The following is a 16,503-nucleotide window of genomic DNA, read 5'->3' on the forward strand; positions in this document are numbered from 1 at the left end:
CCTGAAAAGGAAACATGTTGGAGCCATGGATGAAGGGAGGAACTCACAGTACGTAACTTTTTAAGTCCATAGTGGCAACAAGCATTCATGAGTTCAGCTTTTTTGTAAGTAACTTTAACGTTATGCCTTTGTTGCAACGCGGGGCTGATAATGTGTCTCCGGCACATTTGACTCCGTTTTGAGAGAGAAAACGCACGGTTACCAATTTGGAAATAAACGTAACGGACAGAAATATCTCAGGTTGGTTTCATAATGGATCAATGTAGCTGGGCCGATAAAGCTATATAAATATATTTAGATTTGAGTGACGCTTTAGTACAACTAAACGTTATGAAGGTGCTGGAATATTTCATGCTATTATTCAGAGGCAGCCTAAAATGAATCTTTTATTATTCACAACAGAAACGTGTACAATATCTGATTCAGTTCTGATGAGTTACATTTCTGTGTTATTATTGGTGTATGCTGCACCCCCAATGTCCACAACATGGTGCCAGTATGCTGGGTTTTTTCAATAAAATACTGCAAAGGATAGAAATGTAGTTTGTCTCTTTTATCCGATTATTAATCGAAGTAATAATCGACAGATTAATCGATTATCAAATTAATCGTTAGTTGCAGCCCTAATATATATATATATATACACACACACACACACACATACATACATACATACATACATACATACATACATACACAAACACATACATACACACACACACACACATAGACATATATATATACATATACATATATATACATATATATATATACATACATACATACATACATACATACATACATACATACATACACATACATACATACATACATACATACATACATACATACATACATACATACATACATACATACATACATACATACATACATACATATATATATATATATATATATATATATATATATATATATATATATATATATATGCTAGTGGCTAAAGAGTCCGCCCAGAGATCGGTAGGTTGTGCTAGTTCAAACCCCGGCCGTGTCATACCAAAGACTATCAAAATGGGACCCACTACCTCCCTGCTTGACACTCCGCATCAAGGGTTGGAATTGGGTGTTAAAAATCACCAAAAATGATTCCCGGACACGGCCACCGCTGCTGCTCACTGCTCCCCTCACCTCCCAGGGGGTGATCAAGGGTGATGGGTCAAATGCAGAGAATCATTTCGCCACACCTCGTGAGTGTGTGACAATCATTGGTACTTTAACTTTACCTTAATATGTATATACACATAAATCTATACATACATAGTCAACCAAGCTATCTTAGCTTGGTTGACTTCACTTCCGGGGTGGACGTCACGTGACGGAATGCAAGCAATTGAACAATATCATTCGGAAACGGCGGCGTCACGTGGAAAGTCCCTACCTTTTTATGCCTGAGCGGCATCCTTTCCTCTACGAAACTGTTGTCAACTGAATTTCCTGAACTCCTGATGGACATCTTGGGAATTTTCATCTTCTTTTGCATTATAAGGTCTTCCAACTCCTCTACAGTATCTGCAAAAAGAAAGAAAGAACCGTCAAAATTACCTCCACCCCTCAGTCCATCATCTTTGTGCAAAAAAAAAAGTCTCCATTGTGGAGAGATGACATGGCATCATGCAAATAAGCATCTTTTTTTTTTACATAAGACGAATAAAATAGTGCAGCCTTTCCACAGAGACAGACGACGGGACGGATCTTGCAGCCCAGACAGCGGCTCAGAAGCAGGGATTAGTGATGTCGTATGTTTGGGGAGGAAATAAAAAAAACACCGTGTTTAAGTAGCCAGACAGACACAGACTGAACATATTAAAACGAGACGTGTTGCTATTTCTGTTGTCTGCAGTCTGGGAAGCTGCACTGCAGCACCGCGGCTTCAAATCAGACATTCAAGCATGTTTTTTTTTAACTCATGCTACTGAGAGAGAAAAAACGCCTTTAATACATGAAATAAAATGTCAAGCGGGTGTTTTTTTTGCGTGATGACAGCTCTACGTGTGTAGACGGCTAACGAGCTAGCATGCTAACTAGCGACAGGTCAAGCTAACAAGCTACACGCTATGGTAACATTGCGTTAGCATGTGCTAAGCTAGTCAGGGCAAAGACCGCAGTGTCCGGGCTGTCTGGAGCAGCTGACAGCCCGGACAATAGCTTCAGTTCGCCCTTTATAACACGCCGACGGCATTTGGGGGGATGATGGGGAATTTAAAAAAAAGTAGCGGGAAAAAGAGGCGACTTACCTGCAAGGGCAAGGACGCGAGCTCGGCACGGCTGGCCTGGGCTGCCATTGTGTTGACTTGTGTGCACCACGGAGACTTTCTCATCCTCAAAAGTCCGATCGGTGCTCCGGCCTGGAAGTCTTCTATGTTGGACACCGACAACGCCGTGGCAAATATCGTCGTTGGAAGCATCGAACAAAAAGCATACTTTTTTTTTTTTTTACATTTGCACGATTTGAAAGCGGTTTTTTTCTGCTTATAAAGTATGAAAAACAAACGTAAGAATGTGGTGGATTTTATCGGCGCTCGGCTGCTTCTGCCTGGTCCATCACATCACCATCATTAAGGCATCACTAACAGACATCACGTTGCTCTAAGACAGTGTTTTTGCAACCTTTTTTGAGCCAAGGCACATGTTTTGCATTGAAAAAATCAGCAGCAGAAATCATTAAAAACACGAAACTCGGTTGACAGTAAAAGTCGTTGGGTATGACTTTAAAGCATAACCAACTATATACATCACTATATAGCTCTTGTCTCAAAGTAGGTGTACTGTCACCACCTGTCACATCACGCCGTGACTTATTTTGAGTTTTTTTTGCTGTTTTCCTGTGTGTAGTGTTTTACTTCTTGTCTTGTGCTCTTATTTTGGTGGCTTTTTCTCTTTTTTTTTGGTATTTTCTTGTAGCAGTTTCATGTCTTCCTTTGAGTGATATTTCCCGCATCTACTTTGTTTTAGCAATCAACAATATTTCAGTTGTTTTTATCCTTCTTTGTGGGCACATTGTTGATTGTCATGTCATGTTTGGACGCTCCACAGTAAGTCTTTGCTGTCGTCCAGCATTCTGTTTTTGTTTACTTTGCAGCCAGTTCAGTTTTAGTTTCGTTCTGCATAGCTTTCCCTAAGCTTTAATGCCTTTTCTTAGGGGCACTCACCTTTTGTTTATTTTTGGTTTAAACATTAGACACCTTTTTACCTGCACCCTGCCTACCGCTTTTTCCGACATCTACAAAGCAATTAGCTACCGGCTGCCACCTACTGATATGGAAGAGTATTACACGGTTACTCTGCCGAGCTTTAGACAGCACAAACCCTCAACAACAACACATCATTTGCAGACTATAATTACTGGTTTGCAAAAAACATTTTTAACCCAAATAGTTGAAATTAGATCATCTCCCACGGCACAAATCTTCTATATTAGACATCGACAACGCGTGGCAAATATCGTCGATGAAAGCATCGAACAAAAGCATACATTCTTGTTTTCTTTTCTTTTTTTACTTCTCTTTAGTCATTTGCATGCTTTGAAAGCGGTTTTGTACTGCTTATAAAGTATGAATAACAAACATAAGAATGTGGTGGATTTTATCGGCGCTCGGCTGCTTCTGCCTGGTCCATCACATCACCATCGTTAAGGCATCACTAACAGACAGTGTTTTTCAACCTTTTTTGAGCCAAGGCACATGTTTTGCATTTAAAATATCAGCAGCAGAAATCATTAAAAAACGAAACTCGGTTGACAGTAAAAAGTAGTTGGATATGACTTTAAAGCATAACCAAGCATGCATCACTATAGCTCTTGTCTCAAAGTAGGTGTACTGTCACCACCTGTCGCTTTACGCCGTGACTTATTTTGAGTTTTTTGCTGTTTTCCTGTGTGTAGTGTTTTAGTTCTTGTCTTGCGCTCCTAATTTGGTGGCTTTTTCTCTTTTTTTTTTGGTATTTTCCTGTAGCAGTTTCATGTCTTCCTTTGAGCGATATTTCCCGCATCTACTTTGTTTTAGGAATCGAGAATATTTCAGTTGTTTTTATCCTTCTTTGCGGGGACTTTGTTGATTGTCATGTCATGTTTGGATGCCCCACAGTAAGTCTTTGCTGTCGTCCAGCATTCTGTTTTTGTTTACTTTGTAGCCAGTTCAGTTTTAGTTTCCTTCTGCATAGCCTTCTCTAAGCTTCAATGCCTTTTCTTAGGGGCACTCACCTTTTGTTTATTTTTGGTTTAAGCATTTACCTGCACACTGCCTCCCGCTTTTTCCGACATCTCCAAAGCAATTAGCAACCGGCTGCCACCTACTGATATGGAAGAGTATTACACGGTTACTCTGCCGAGCTCTAGACAGCACCGACCACTCAACAACAACACATCATTTGCAGACCCTTTAAAATAAAAATAAAAATAAATATTTTTAACCCAAATAGGTTAACGGCACAAATCTTCTATGTTGGACACCGACAATGTGTGGCAAATATCGTCGTTGAAAGCATCGTACAAAAGCATACATTCATTCATACATTTTTACTTATCTTTAGTCATTTGCATGCTTTGAAAGCAGTTTTCTTCTCCTTATATAGTATGAAAAACAAACATAAGAATGTGGTGGATTGTATCGGCGCTCGGCTGCTTCTGCCTGGTCCATCACATCACAGACATCACGTTGCCAACCCTAACACTAACCCTATTTGGATTTACACTGTATGAAAACACATTTGAAAAGGAATTTTACCTTTGCAACCTCATTATACTATTGGCTAAGTTTTATATTCATAAATGTAAGTTTCTCAATACCCGACATGTTTTTTGTGCCTTTAAAAAATAATTAGAACTCTACCTCTAACAACCAAAAATATGTGAAAACTATGAGGCTGTGTTCCAAATTTGGTTTATTTACGGAACTCGTGTGAGCCCATGGCTTTACATTTTGTTACATATATATATTTTGCATTCTATTTTAGTTACTTTATTGAGTCTACAACCCCCTGGCGCTGTTTTGTACAGTTTTTGTACTGTTTCTGTACTTGTTTTGTTTATTATTATTTATTGATTGTATGTAAATGTTGCAGATTAAAAATAAAGGTTTATAAAAAAAAATTAAAAAAAGACATCACATTGCTCTAAGACAGGGGTGTCCAAACTTTTTACCCATTGAGGGCCCCACGCTGAAAAATCAAAGCATTTTTTCATTTTTAAAACCAATACAGAATATATAAAACATTTTTACCCTCAAGTTTCGTCCCAGTCATACAAATTTAAAAAAATAAGTCATTATTTATATATTTGTTCATCCAATGCTTAAATCTCTAGATCAGCGTCAGGGCTGTTGGTATAAAGTCATTTTTTATGTTTATGCCCATTTTGTCAAAACCCTGTTGTTATGGCAAAAACACAAAATGTGCAATAATTCCCCCTTCAGACAATTTCAAAGTGGAATATATAATGTGAACTAAGTTGGAGCCTTAAATAGGTCAATCATTCATAACACCATTGCTTTTAATTCATTATTATTTTGTGAGCAAAGACAGTTAAAAAAAAACAATCGCACAAAAATTCCTTGGGATCCAAAAGAGCCCCACATGGAAGTGTTAATAATCGTTACTTTCTCTCTGGCTCTCAACAAAGGCGAACGCTTTCCTTCTCTCTCCCCTATCTGTCCTGCTTTTACTTCTTTTTTCTTGTCTTGTCTGGTGTATCGACAAGTTGGTAACATAGGTACCCCAAAGCTGCCACAAATGATTGAAGAATGTGAAGATGTGGACACTCACACTTTTGTGATTTTAGACTCAATCGCAAACTGGATAACATCTCAGAGAAGCCGTCTGCTCTGCCAAGTATGATGAATTTGAGGACCAGAAATACACAATTACAATGACATGTTTAAGTGTGTTTTTGCTTGCTCAAACACAAACATTCAAATCTGGATTGTTTTCCCTGGCGGGAGTGACCTGGCAAGGTAGTTGTTTTGAGATTCTCTCTAAAGGACAGTACAGCGAAGACGCTACCAATTCCTTCCTCGTCATTCATTGACATACATCCCGCCCCTTCCCTTCTTATTGAAGCCTCGAGTTGTGTGTCATAATATGTATATGTGCTTTGTTTGCAATTTATTTTCCTGGTCTCAAACTGAGCCCCAACCCCACAGGAGCTTAGTTTGGAACTTGCTTTTTTTTCTCCTCCTCACCCCATTTTTGACCTTTTTCCTACCTTTATGCGCACCGCCCTTTTGGCGACCCATTAGTGTTCTTGTTCTGTCTACCCATTAAATGACACCTGAGTGTTACTGTAACAGGACTAAGTGAAAACCTAAAAAAATAATTAATACATTTTTGCTGTATTTTTCTGTTGTGTTCCTTCCTCATACAGTACATTTTTTATAGAGGGTATTTTCATCTTACATTTTTAAATTTCACTGTTTTTCTCTTTTACAGGCGGACACTTCGACAACACTCCAAACAGGACATACAATCCATTAATTTTTAAAAGGGCATTAAAACATTTAAAATTCATATTTTTTCTTTCAATGTTTTAATCAACTTTAGCCCTAAACAAAAATACCAAACATTTAATTATTAAAAAAATAAAATACATTTTAACCCTTTTGATCAAATAATGTCACAGTTTTCAATCAGTAAATATTTGCATAACAAGTTATTTTACTAATTTAAACAGGTGATATTATCTGATCAAAAGGCCTTCTAAAAAGGGTCAAAAAACCCAAAATATTACTGTTAGAATAATTATATATAAGTTATCTAGGGCTGCAACAACTAATCTATTAAATCGATTAAAATCGATTATAAAAATAGTTGCCGATTAATTTAGTCATCGATTCGTTGGATCTATGCTATGCGCATGCGCAGAGGCTTTTTTTTAAATAAAATAAAATAATTATTATTATTTAAAAAAAATAAAATAAATCTATTTAGAAACTGCAACATTTACAAACAGCTGAGAAACAATAATCAAAATAAGTATGGTGCCAGTATGATGTTTTTTTTCAATAAAATACTGGAAAGGATAGAAATGTAGTTTGTCTCTTTTATCCGATTATTAATCGATTAATCGAAGTAATAATCGACAGATTAATCGATTATCAAATTAATCGTTAGTTGCAGCCCTAAAGTTATCCCACAACTCTTATGCTTAAAGGCACATAACTTGTTATCTTCCACTGCAAGTTAGGAGTGCCTCGCTGCTGCTGTTTGTGTCTTTCAGCCTGCTAACAGCCAAGGACGGACTTCGAGTACCTCAACGCAGACAAAGCAGAGACGGGGCGAAATCACGAGGCTCAGCACATTTCCATTCTGAATAATCACGTATTGTGTCTACTGGAGCTGCTTGCATATTATGTGACCCCTTCCTTTAGAAGCAGCAACTAGGGGAACTCCTGAATAAAATGGGGAGCGCGGGGGCTGTACCTCAGAGCGTGGTGGGAGACTGTAACTGAGTGTGCAGCCCCATATGTTTCTCCTCATGAGCAAAATTGAAATCTGTGCTTGATTCATTGCTTCTTGTCCTGTTTAATAGATAGTTTGGTGCTTGAACCTGACAATTACATGACTGATATTTTAGTATAGGGCTAAAGTTTATATACAAGTGACTTTTTTTTATTGAGTACAACCGCAAAATAATCCACCAGGAGACGGAAGAAAGTTACGAGTGCTAGCACTTTTGTAAAAAAGGTGAAAAACATTAAGTAACTCAAACAGTGGAACCACTGCATTTGTCTAAGAAATAGAAGAAAAGGTTGCTGGTAATCAAACCCAAAGCTGAGCGGTCTTTCCGTCTATTTCTTCTAAATGTTATTTCTGCTGCTCGAGATGCTGCCACACAATTTTTAAAGCACTTTATCCGACATAAACATATTTCAGAGTCCATTTGCGTGCACCACAGATAAATGGCTCACTCCCACGGGACACAATATAAATATCATTTTGTTTGACTGATGGTTGAATTCTATTTGGGTTCTGTTCTGGATTTCACCTGCGCTTTGACCTTCATGATTGATGAAACCAATGCAATATGTATGCAATTTGTCGTGCGCACATCAATATGGAAAGTAAACAACTCTGCTTTGATTTATTCATTTTTTCCCACGGATCACTTTTATAGTGTACCAATTTAGATATTTCAGTTGTGTATGTGGCTGACGGGGGGAAGACTGCAGCAACCCTCCGAACATTTCTAACACAGAAATAATCCAGAACCCCAAAATGCACAAGCGCCATAAAACAAATCCAAAAGGTAATAAAAGGTTAGCCAGGCTACCAGGGGGTTAGCCCATTTACCAGGAAGTTTACCAGGCTACCAGGACGTTAGGTAGTCTGCCAAGTCGTTAGCCAGGCAGCTAAGACGATAGCCTGTCTAACTATAAATAGGTTGGACAGGTTACTAGGAACTTATCCAGGCTACTAGGAGTTGAGTCGGGCTACCAGGAGGTTACCCAGCAGGCACAAGACATTGATACAACATTGATTATACGTACATGTCCTTTAAAACTGACTTTAAAACAACATGGTAAAATAGTTGTATTTGTAAAACGTTGGTGGATCCACATTGTTGGTTGGGAAATGACCGAATTCCAATGGTCAAGTCAGCGTCACGACCTGACGTTGAATAAATGTCGTCAAAAAGCATGTTGTTTCAACGTTGTATTTGTGTTGTAAAATATTGGTTGTAAAATGACCAAAATTCAATGGTCAAATCAACGTCAGAACCCAATATTGATTAAACATCGTCGAAAAGCATGTTGTTCCAACGTTATGTTTGAGTTGCTCAACGTCGGGACCTCATTCAACAAGTTCTCAACGTTGTTTTAAAGGCCTACTGAAATGAATTTTTTTTATTTAAACGGGAATAGCAGATCTATTCTATGTGTCATACTTGATCATTTCGCGATATTGCCATATTTTTGCTGAAAGGATTTAGTAGAGAAAATCGACGATAAAGTTTGCAATTTTCCTTTGTTTACAATGGATCGAGAGAGATTCGGAGCGACAAAGCGACGATTACCCCATTAATTTGAGCGAGGATGAAAGATTTGTGGATGAGGAACGTTAGAGTGAAGAACTAGAGGCAGTGCAGGACGTATCTTGTTTCGCTCTGACCGTAACTTAGGTACAAGCTGGCTCATTGGATTCCACACTCTCTCCTTTTTCTATTGTGGATCACGGATTTGTATTTTAAACCACCTCGGATACTATATCCTCTTGAAAATGAGAGTCGAGCACGCGAAATGGACATTCACAGTGACTTTTTTCTCCACGACAATACAGGTGACACACTTAGCTACTGAGCTAACGTGATAGCATCATTCTCAAATGCAGATAGAAACAAAATACATAAATCCCTGACTGGAAGGATAGACAGAAGATCAACAATACTATTAAACCATGTACATGTAACTACACGGTTAATAATTCTCAGCCTGGTAAAGCTTAACTATGCTGTTGCTAACGACGCTAAGGCTAACTTAGCAACTTAGCAACCGGACCTCACAGAGCTATGATAAAAACATTAGCGCTCCACCTACGCCAGCCAGCCCTCATCTGCTCAACAGCCGTGCTCACCTGCGTTCCAGCGATCGACGGTGCGACGGAGGACTTCATCCGTGGGTTTGGCGGCTAGCATCGGCTAGGCGTCTGCTATCCAAGTAAGTAGTCCTTGTTGTGTTGCTACAGCCAGCCGCTAATACACCGATCCCACCTACAACGTTCTTCTTTGCAGCCTCCATTGTTCATTAAAGAAATTGCAAAAGATTCACCAACACAGATGTCCAGAATACTGTGGAATTATGAAATGAAAACAGAGCTTTTTCTGCGGGCTCCGAATACTTCCCTTGCCCTCGTGACGTCACACGCATACGTCAGCATAATAAAACGTTTTGAACCGGAAGTGTGGCGGGAAATTTAAAATTGCACTTTATAAGTTAACCCGGCCGTATTGGCATGTGTTGCAATGTTAAGATTTCATCATTGATATATAAACTATCAGACTGCGTGGTCGGTAGTAGTGGCTTTCAGTAGGCCTTTAATGTCTTGTGCCTGCTGGGTAGCCATGCTACCGGAAAGTTAGCCAGGCTACGAGGAGTTTAGTCATACTGCCAGGAGGTTAGCCAGGTTACCAGAATTGATTGATTGATTGAAACTTTTATTAGTAGATTGCACAGTACAGTACATATTCCATACAATTGACCACTAAATGGTAACACCCGAATACGTTTTTCAACTTGTTTAAGTCGGGGTCCACGTAAATCAATTCAAGGTTAGCCAAGCTACAAGAAAGTTAGCCCCACTACCAGAAAGTTAGCCGGACTACTATAGTAAGCAAGGCAATGAGGAAGGTAGCCAAGCTCTTAAGAAGTTAGCCAGGTTACCAACAAGATGTTAGCCTAAATACCAGAAGGTTAGCCCGGAAACCAGAAGGTTAGCATGGCGACTATAAAGTTAGCCACACTACCAGGAAGTTAGCCAGACTACTATAACTAGCAAGGCAACGAGGAAGGTAGCCATGCTCCGAAAAGGTTAGCCAGGTTACCACCAGGAAGTTAGCCAGACTACCAGGAGATTAGACAGGTGAGACAGGTTACGAGGAAGTTAGCCAGGCTTCCAGGAAGTTAACCAGACTACTATAATTAGCAAAGCAACGAGGAAGGTAGCCAAGCTCCTAAAAGGTTAGCCAGGTTACCACCCGGAAGTTAGCCAGGCTACCAGGAGATTAGACATTGTCTTGCTGAAATAAGCAGGGGCGTCCATGGTAACGTTGCTTGGATGGCAACATATGTTGCTCCAAAAGCTGTATGTACCTTTCAGCATTAATGGTGCCTTCACAGATGTGTAAGTTACCCATGTCTTGGGCACTAATACACCCCCATACCATCACAGATATTGGTTTTTAAACTTTGCGCCTATGGTTCTTTTCCTCTTTGGTCCGGAAGACACAAAGTCCACAGTTTCCAAAAACAATTTGAAATGTGGACACGTCAGACCACAGAACACTTTCCCATCAGTCCATCTTAGATGAGCTCGGGCCCAGCGAAGCCGGCGGCGTTTCTGGGTGTTGTTGATAAATGGCTTTCGCTTTGCATAGTAGAGTTTTAACTTGCACTTACAGATGTAGCGACAAACTGTAGTTACTGACAGTGGTTTTCTGAGCCCATGTGGTGATATCCTTTACACACTGATGTCGGTTTTTGATGCAGTGCCGCCTGACGGATCGAAGGTCTCGGGCATTCAATGTTGGTTTTCAGCCTTGCCGCTTATGTGCAATGATTTCTACAGATTCTCTGAACCTTTTGATGATATTACAGACCGGTGAAATCCCTAAATTCCTTGCAATAGCTGGTTGAGAAATGTTGATCTTAAACGACAATTTGCTCAGGCATTTGTTGACAAAGTGGTGACCCTCGCCCCGTCCTTGTTTGTGAATGACTGAGCATTTCATGGAAGCTGCTTTTATACCCAATCCTGGCGCCCAATTAGCCTGTTCACCTGTGGGATGTTCCAAATAAGCGTTTGAGGAGCATTCCTCAACTTTCTCAGTCTTTTTTGCCACTTGTGTCAGGTTCAAACACGGATGACATCTATTAATCAGACAAGAAGCAAGGAATCATGCAGAGACAGAGCTCATGAGGACAATGCATGGAGCTGGACACCTAGTCCCAGTCTCGCCCTACGCTCTAAGGTTCAGCTTCCGCGTCCCTTTATTTATTCAGGAGTTCCATAGTCAACATCACTGAGGCCGCCTCTAAAAGGAGCGGTCACATATATCATGCAAAGCAGCTCCAGGACGCACAATACGTGACGGAATGTGCTGGGGGCCTTGTGATTTCGCCTCGTCTCCGCTTCGTCTGCGTGCTGTCGTCTTATCTGCGTTGAGGTCCTTGAAGTCCTTGGCTGTTAGCGGGCTAAAACAAAGATAACATCTGCGGCTGAGGCCACCCCTCAGACAAGAAGTTTCGTCCTTGCACAGATGCAAAAGTCTAACTTGAGCACAATAGCTAATAACTATAGCAACGGACTTTAAGCATACTAAAGTTGTGTGATAATATATACATGATCATTCTAACAACTTGTGCCAGCTTTTTGGAAACAAGTTGCAGGCATCAAATTCCAAATGAGCTAATATTCGCAAAAAATAACAACGTTTACCAGTTCGAACGTTAAGTATCTTGTCTTTGCAGTCTATTTAATTGAATATAAGTTGAAAAGAATGTGCAAATCTATGCATTCTGTTTTTATTTACATTTTACACAACGCGCAAACTTCACTGCTTTTGGGTTTTGTATTATGGGCACGGGCGAACGGTATTGATAACATTTCTGCTAGAGATCAATAGGGCCGGCGGATCCATAAAAAGAGTCAGGGAGTCAGGACAGAAGCCAGACATCATGTCCTGGCTATTAGCACCACGCTGCCAGGCTCATCTATCTTAATTGGTCATCCATTAGCCCGCATTAAAGGGAGACACGGGATAATAGCAGTAATGATGCTGATGATGGAATTAGACTGCGGGAACACACGTCATCACTGCAGCTTCTCTCCTGGCATCCCAAACACTCTCCACCGACCGACACAGATGGACGTCGGGAGCGAATAGATGACGCCTGAACGCCACCGCGGGGCTACGGTGTGTTTGTGTGTGTGTGTGTGAAGTATACGACAACAAATAGAGGTCGCGCGGAATTTGGGTGAAAATAAGTGTCGGTAACGCGCGTAAATGAATTCAGTCCAATCGAGACGCGGCACCTGTGCCGATCGGCGGCTCTCCGGCGCGGACAGATGCTGCTCCAGGTGTGTGATGACGCTTGGCAGAGTCGCACGCTGACCTGAGCAGCTGCGCGCGAACGCACCACGCCATCAGCGCACACTTGACAAGTAGAGCTGTTGGAGGATAAAAGTAATAAATGGTGTGTACGAATCTGCAGTTTAACTATTAATTCTGCTAAATGATGTAGAATGTAAAGGCACTGCTCTTATGTTTTACTTGTTTATAGTTCGCCCACAGGACACTTTCCCATCAGTCCATCTTAGATGAGCTCGGGCCCAGCGAAGCCGGCGGCGTTTCTGGGTGTTGTTGATAAATGGCCTCCGCTTTGCATAGTAGAGTTTTAACTTGCACTTACAGATGTAGCCACAAACTGTAGTTACTGACAGTGTTTTTTTTAAGTGTTCCTGAGCCCATGTGGTGATATCCTTTACACACTGATGTCGGTTTTTGATGCAGCACCACCTGAGGGATCGAAGGTCCGTAATATCATCCCTTACGTGCAGTGATTTCTCAAGATTTTCCGAACCTTTTGATGATATTACAGAGCGTAGATGGTGAAATCCCTAAATTCCTTGCAATAGCTGGTTGAGAAATGTTGTTCTTAAACAATATGCTCAGGCATTTGTTGACAAAGTGGTGACCCTCGCCCCATCCTTGTTTGTGAACAACGTCCACGGTTTCCAAAAACAATTTGAAATGTGGACTCGTCAGACCACAGGACACTTTCCCATCAGTCCATCTTAGATGAGCTTGGGCCCAGCGAAGCAGGCGCCGTTTCTGGGTGTTGTTGATAAATGGCTTTCGCTTTGCATAGTAGAGTTTTAACTTGCACTTACAGATGTAGCGACAAACTGTAGTTACTGACAGTGGTTTTCTGAAGTGTTCCTGAGCCCATGTGGTGATATCCTTTACACACTGATGTCGGTTTTTGATGCAGTACCGCCTGAGGGATCGAAGGTCCGTAATATCATCCCTTACGTGCAGTGATTTCTCAAGATTTTCCGAACCTTTTGATGATATTACAGAGCGTAGATGGTGAAATCCCTAAATTCCTTGCAATAGCTGGTTGAGAAATGTTGTTCTTAAACAATATGCTCAGGCATTTGTTGACAAAGTGGTGACCCTCGCCCCATCCTTGTTTGTGAACAACGTCCACGGTTTCCAAAAACAATTTGAAATGTGGACTCGTCAGACCACCGGACACTTTCCCATCAGTCCATCTTAGATGAGCTTGGGCCCAGCGAAGCCGGCGGCGTTTCTGGGTGTTGTTGATAAATGGCTTTCGCTTTGCATAGTAGAGTTTTAACTTGCACTTACAGATGTAGCCACAAACTGTAGTTACTGACAGTGGTTTTTTGAAGTGTTCCTGAGCCCATGTGGTGATATCCTTTACACACTGATGTCGCTTTTTGATGCAGTACCGCCTGAGGGATCGAAGGTCTGTAATATCATCCCTTACGTGCAGTGATTTCTCAAGATTTTCTGAACCTTTTGATGATATTACAGAGCGTAGATGGTGAAATCCCTAAATTCCGTGCAAAAGCTGGTTGAGAAATGTTGTTCTTAAACAATATGCTCAGGCATTTGTTGACAAAGTGGTGACCCTCGCCCCGTCCTCGTTTGTGAACAACGTCCACGGTTTCCAAAAACAATTTGAAATGTGGACTCGTCAGACCACCGGACACTTTCCCATCAGTCCATCTTAGATGAGCTCGGGCCCAGCGAATCCGGCGGCGTTTCTGGGTGTTGTTGATAAATGGCCTCCGCTTTGCATAGTACAGTTTTAACTTGCACTTACAGATGTAGCGAAAAACTGTAATTACTGACAGTGGTTTTCTGAAGTGTTCCTGAGCCCATGTGGTGATATCCTTTACACACTGATGTCGCTTTTTGATGCAGTACCGCCTGAGGGATCGAAGGTCCGTAATATCATCCCTTACGTGCAGTGATTTCTCAAGATTTTCCGAACCTTTTGATGATATTACAGAGCGTAGATGGTGAAATCCCTAAATTCCTTGCAATAGCTGGTTGAGAAATGTTGTTCTTAAACAATATGCTCAGGCATTTGTTGACAAAGTGGTGACCCTCGCCCCATCTTTGTTTGTGAACAACGTCCACAGTTTCCAAAAACAATTTGAAATGTGGACTCGTCAGACCACCGGACTCTTTCCCATCAGTCCATCTTAGATGAGCTCGGGCCCAGCGAAGCCGGCGGCGTTTCTGGGTGTTGTTGATAAATGGCCTCCGCTTTGCATAGTAGAGTTTTAACTTGCACTTACAGATGTAGCGACAAACTGTAGTTACTGACAGTGGTTTTCTGAAGTGTTCCTGAGCCCATGTGGTGATATCCTTTACACACTGATGTCGGTTTTTGATGCAGTACCACCTGAGGGATCGAAGGTCTGTAACATCATCCCTTACGTGCAGTGATTTCTCAAGATTTTCTGAACCTTTTGATGATGTTACAGAGCGTAGATGGTGAAATCCCTAAATTCCTTGCAATAGCTGGTTGAGAAATGTTGTTCTTAAACAATATGCTCAGGCATTTGTTGACAAAGTGGTGACCCTCGCCCCATCCTTGTTTGTGAACAACGTCCACGGTTTCCAAAAACAATTTGAAATGTGGACTCGTCAGACCACCGGACACTTTCCCATCAGTCCATCTTAGATGAGCTCGGGCCCAGCGAATCCGGCGGCGTTTCTGGGTGTTGTTGATAAATGGCCTCCGCTTTGCATAGTAGAGTTTTAACTTGCACTTACAGATGTAGCGACAAACTGTAGTTACTGACAGTGGTTTTTTGAAGTGTTCCTGAGCCCATGTGGTGATATCCTTTACACACTGATGTCGCTTTTTGATGCAGTACCGCCTGAGGGATCGAAGGTCCGTAATATCATCCCTTACGTGCAGTGATTTCTCAAGATTTTCCGAACCTTTTGATGATATTACAGAGCGTAGATGGTGAAATCCCTAAATTCCTTGCAATAGCTGGTTGATAAATGTAGTTCTTAAACAATATGCTCAGGCATTTGTTGACAAAGTGGTGACCCTCGCCCCATCCTTGTTTGTGAACAACTTCCAGGGTTTCCAAAAACATTTTGAAATGTGGACTCGTCAGACCACAGAACACTTTCCCATCAGTCCATCTTAGATGAGCTCGGGCCCAGCGAAGCCGGCGGCGTTTCTGGGTGTTGTTGATAAATGGCTTTCGCTTTGCATAGTAGAGTTTTAACTTGCACTTATAGATGTAGCGACAAACTGTAGTTACTGACAGTGGTTTTCTGAAGTGTTCCTGAGCCCATGTGGGGATATCCTTTACACACTGATGTCGGTTTTTGATGCAGTACCACCTGAGGGATCGAATGTCTCGGGCATTCAATGTTGGTTTTCAGCTTTGCCGCTTACGTGCAGTGATTTCTCCCGATTTGTTTACTTTTCAGAACACTGCTGTTTTGTAACATTACAGTTATTGTTCCCTCACTGCACAGCATGTCGAAGGCCGTCTTTCACGCAACTTTTCCCGTAAAGACGCTTGAGCGTTTTCAAAGTACGGGCAAACGCTTGAAGAAGTGTTTCTCTCGCCTCATCAGCCCGCGATCAATACCGATTGTTTACACTCTAGGACAACGCCATTTTCCTCCCCAGGCCGGAGGCATCCCTCTCGCCTTTCCCTTATTATGCCTCATAATTAGATCCACAGGAATTTCTAATCAAGCGTGAAGAA

At 41.3% G+C, this 16,503-nt stretch overlaps 2 protein-coding genes across 2 annotated transcripts in view; both read right to left on the minus strand.

The window, feature by feature from the left end:
- The window catches only part of bend5 (BEN domain containing 5), a 30,868-nt gene extending 26,614 nt beyond the window's left edge, over window positions 1-4,254 (minus strand). The window contains exons 1-2 of the mRNA XM_062027933.1: window positions 2,256-4,254; window positions 1,400-1,530 (exon numbers count right to left, since the gene is read on the minus strand). Coding sequence (XP_061883917.1) covers window positions 1,400-1,501 — 102 coding nt within the window. The 5' untranslated portion in view covers window positions 1,502-1,530; window positions 2,256-4,254. The remainder of the gene's footprint in view (window positions 1-1,399; window positions 1,531-2,255) is intronic.
- agbl4 (AGBL carboxypeptidase 4) overlaps window positions 1-16,503 on the minus strand; it is a 923,746-nt gene that overhangs the window by 216,179 nt on the left and 691,064 nt on the right. The window lies entirely within an intron of this gene.

Source organism: Entelurus aequoreus, linkage group LG19, assembly GCF_033978785.1.
Source record: "Entelurus aequoreus isolate RoL-2023_Sb linkage group LG19, RoL_Eaeq_v1.1, whole genome shotgun sequence".
NCBI lineage: Eukaryota > Metazoa > Chordata > Actinopteri > Syngnathiformes > Syngnathidae > Entelurus > Entelurus aequoreus.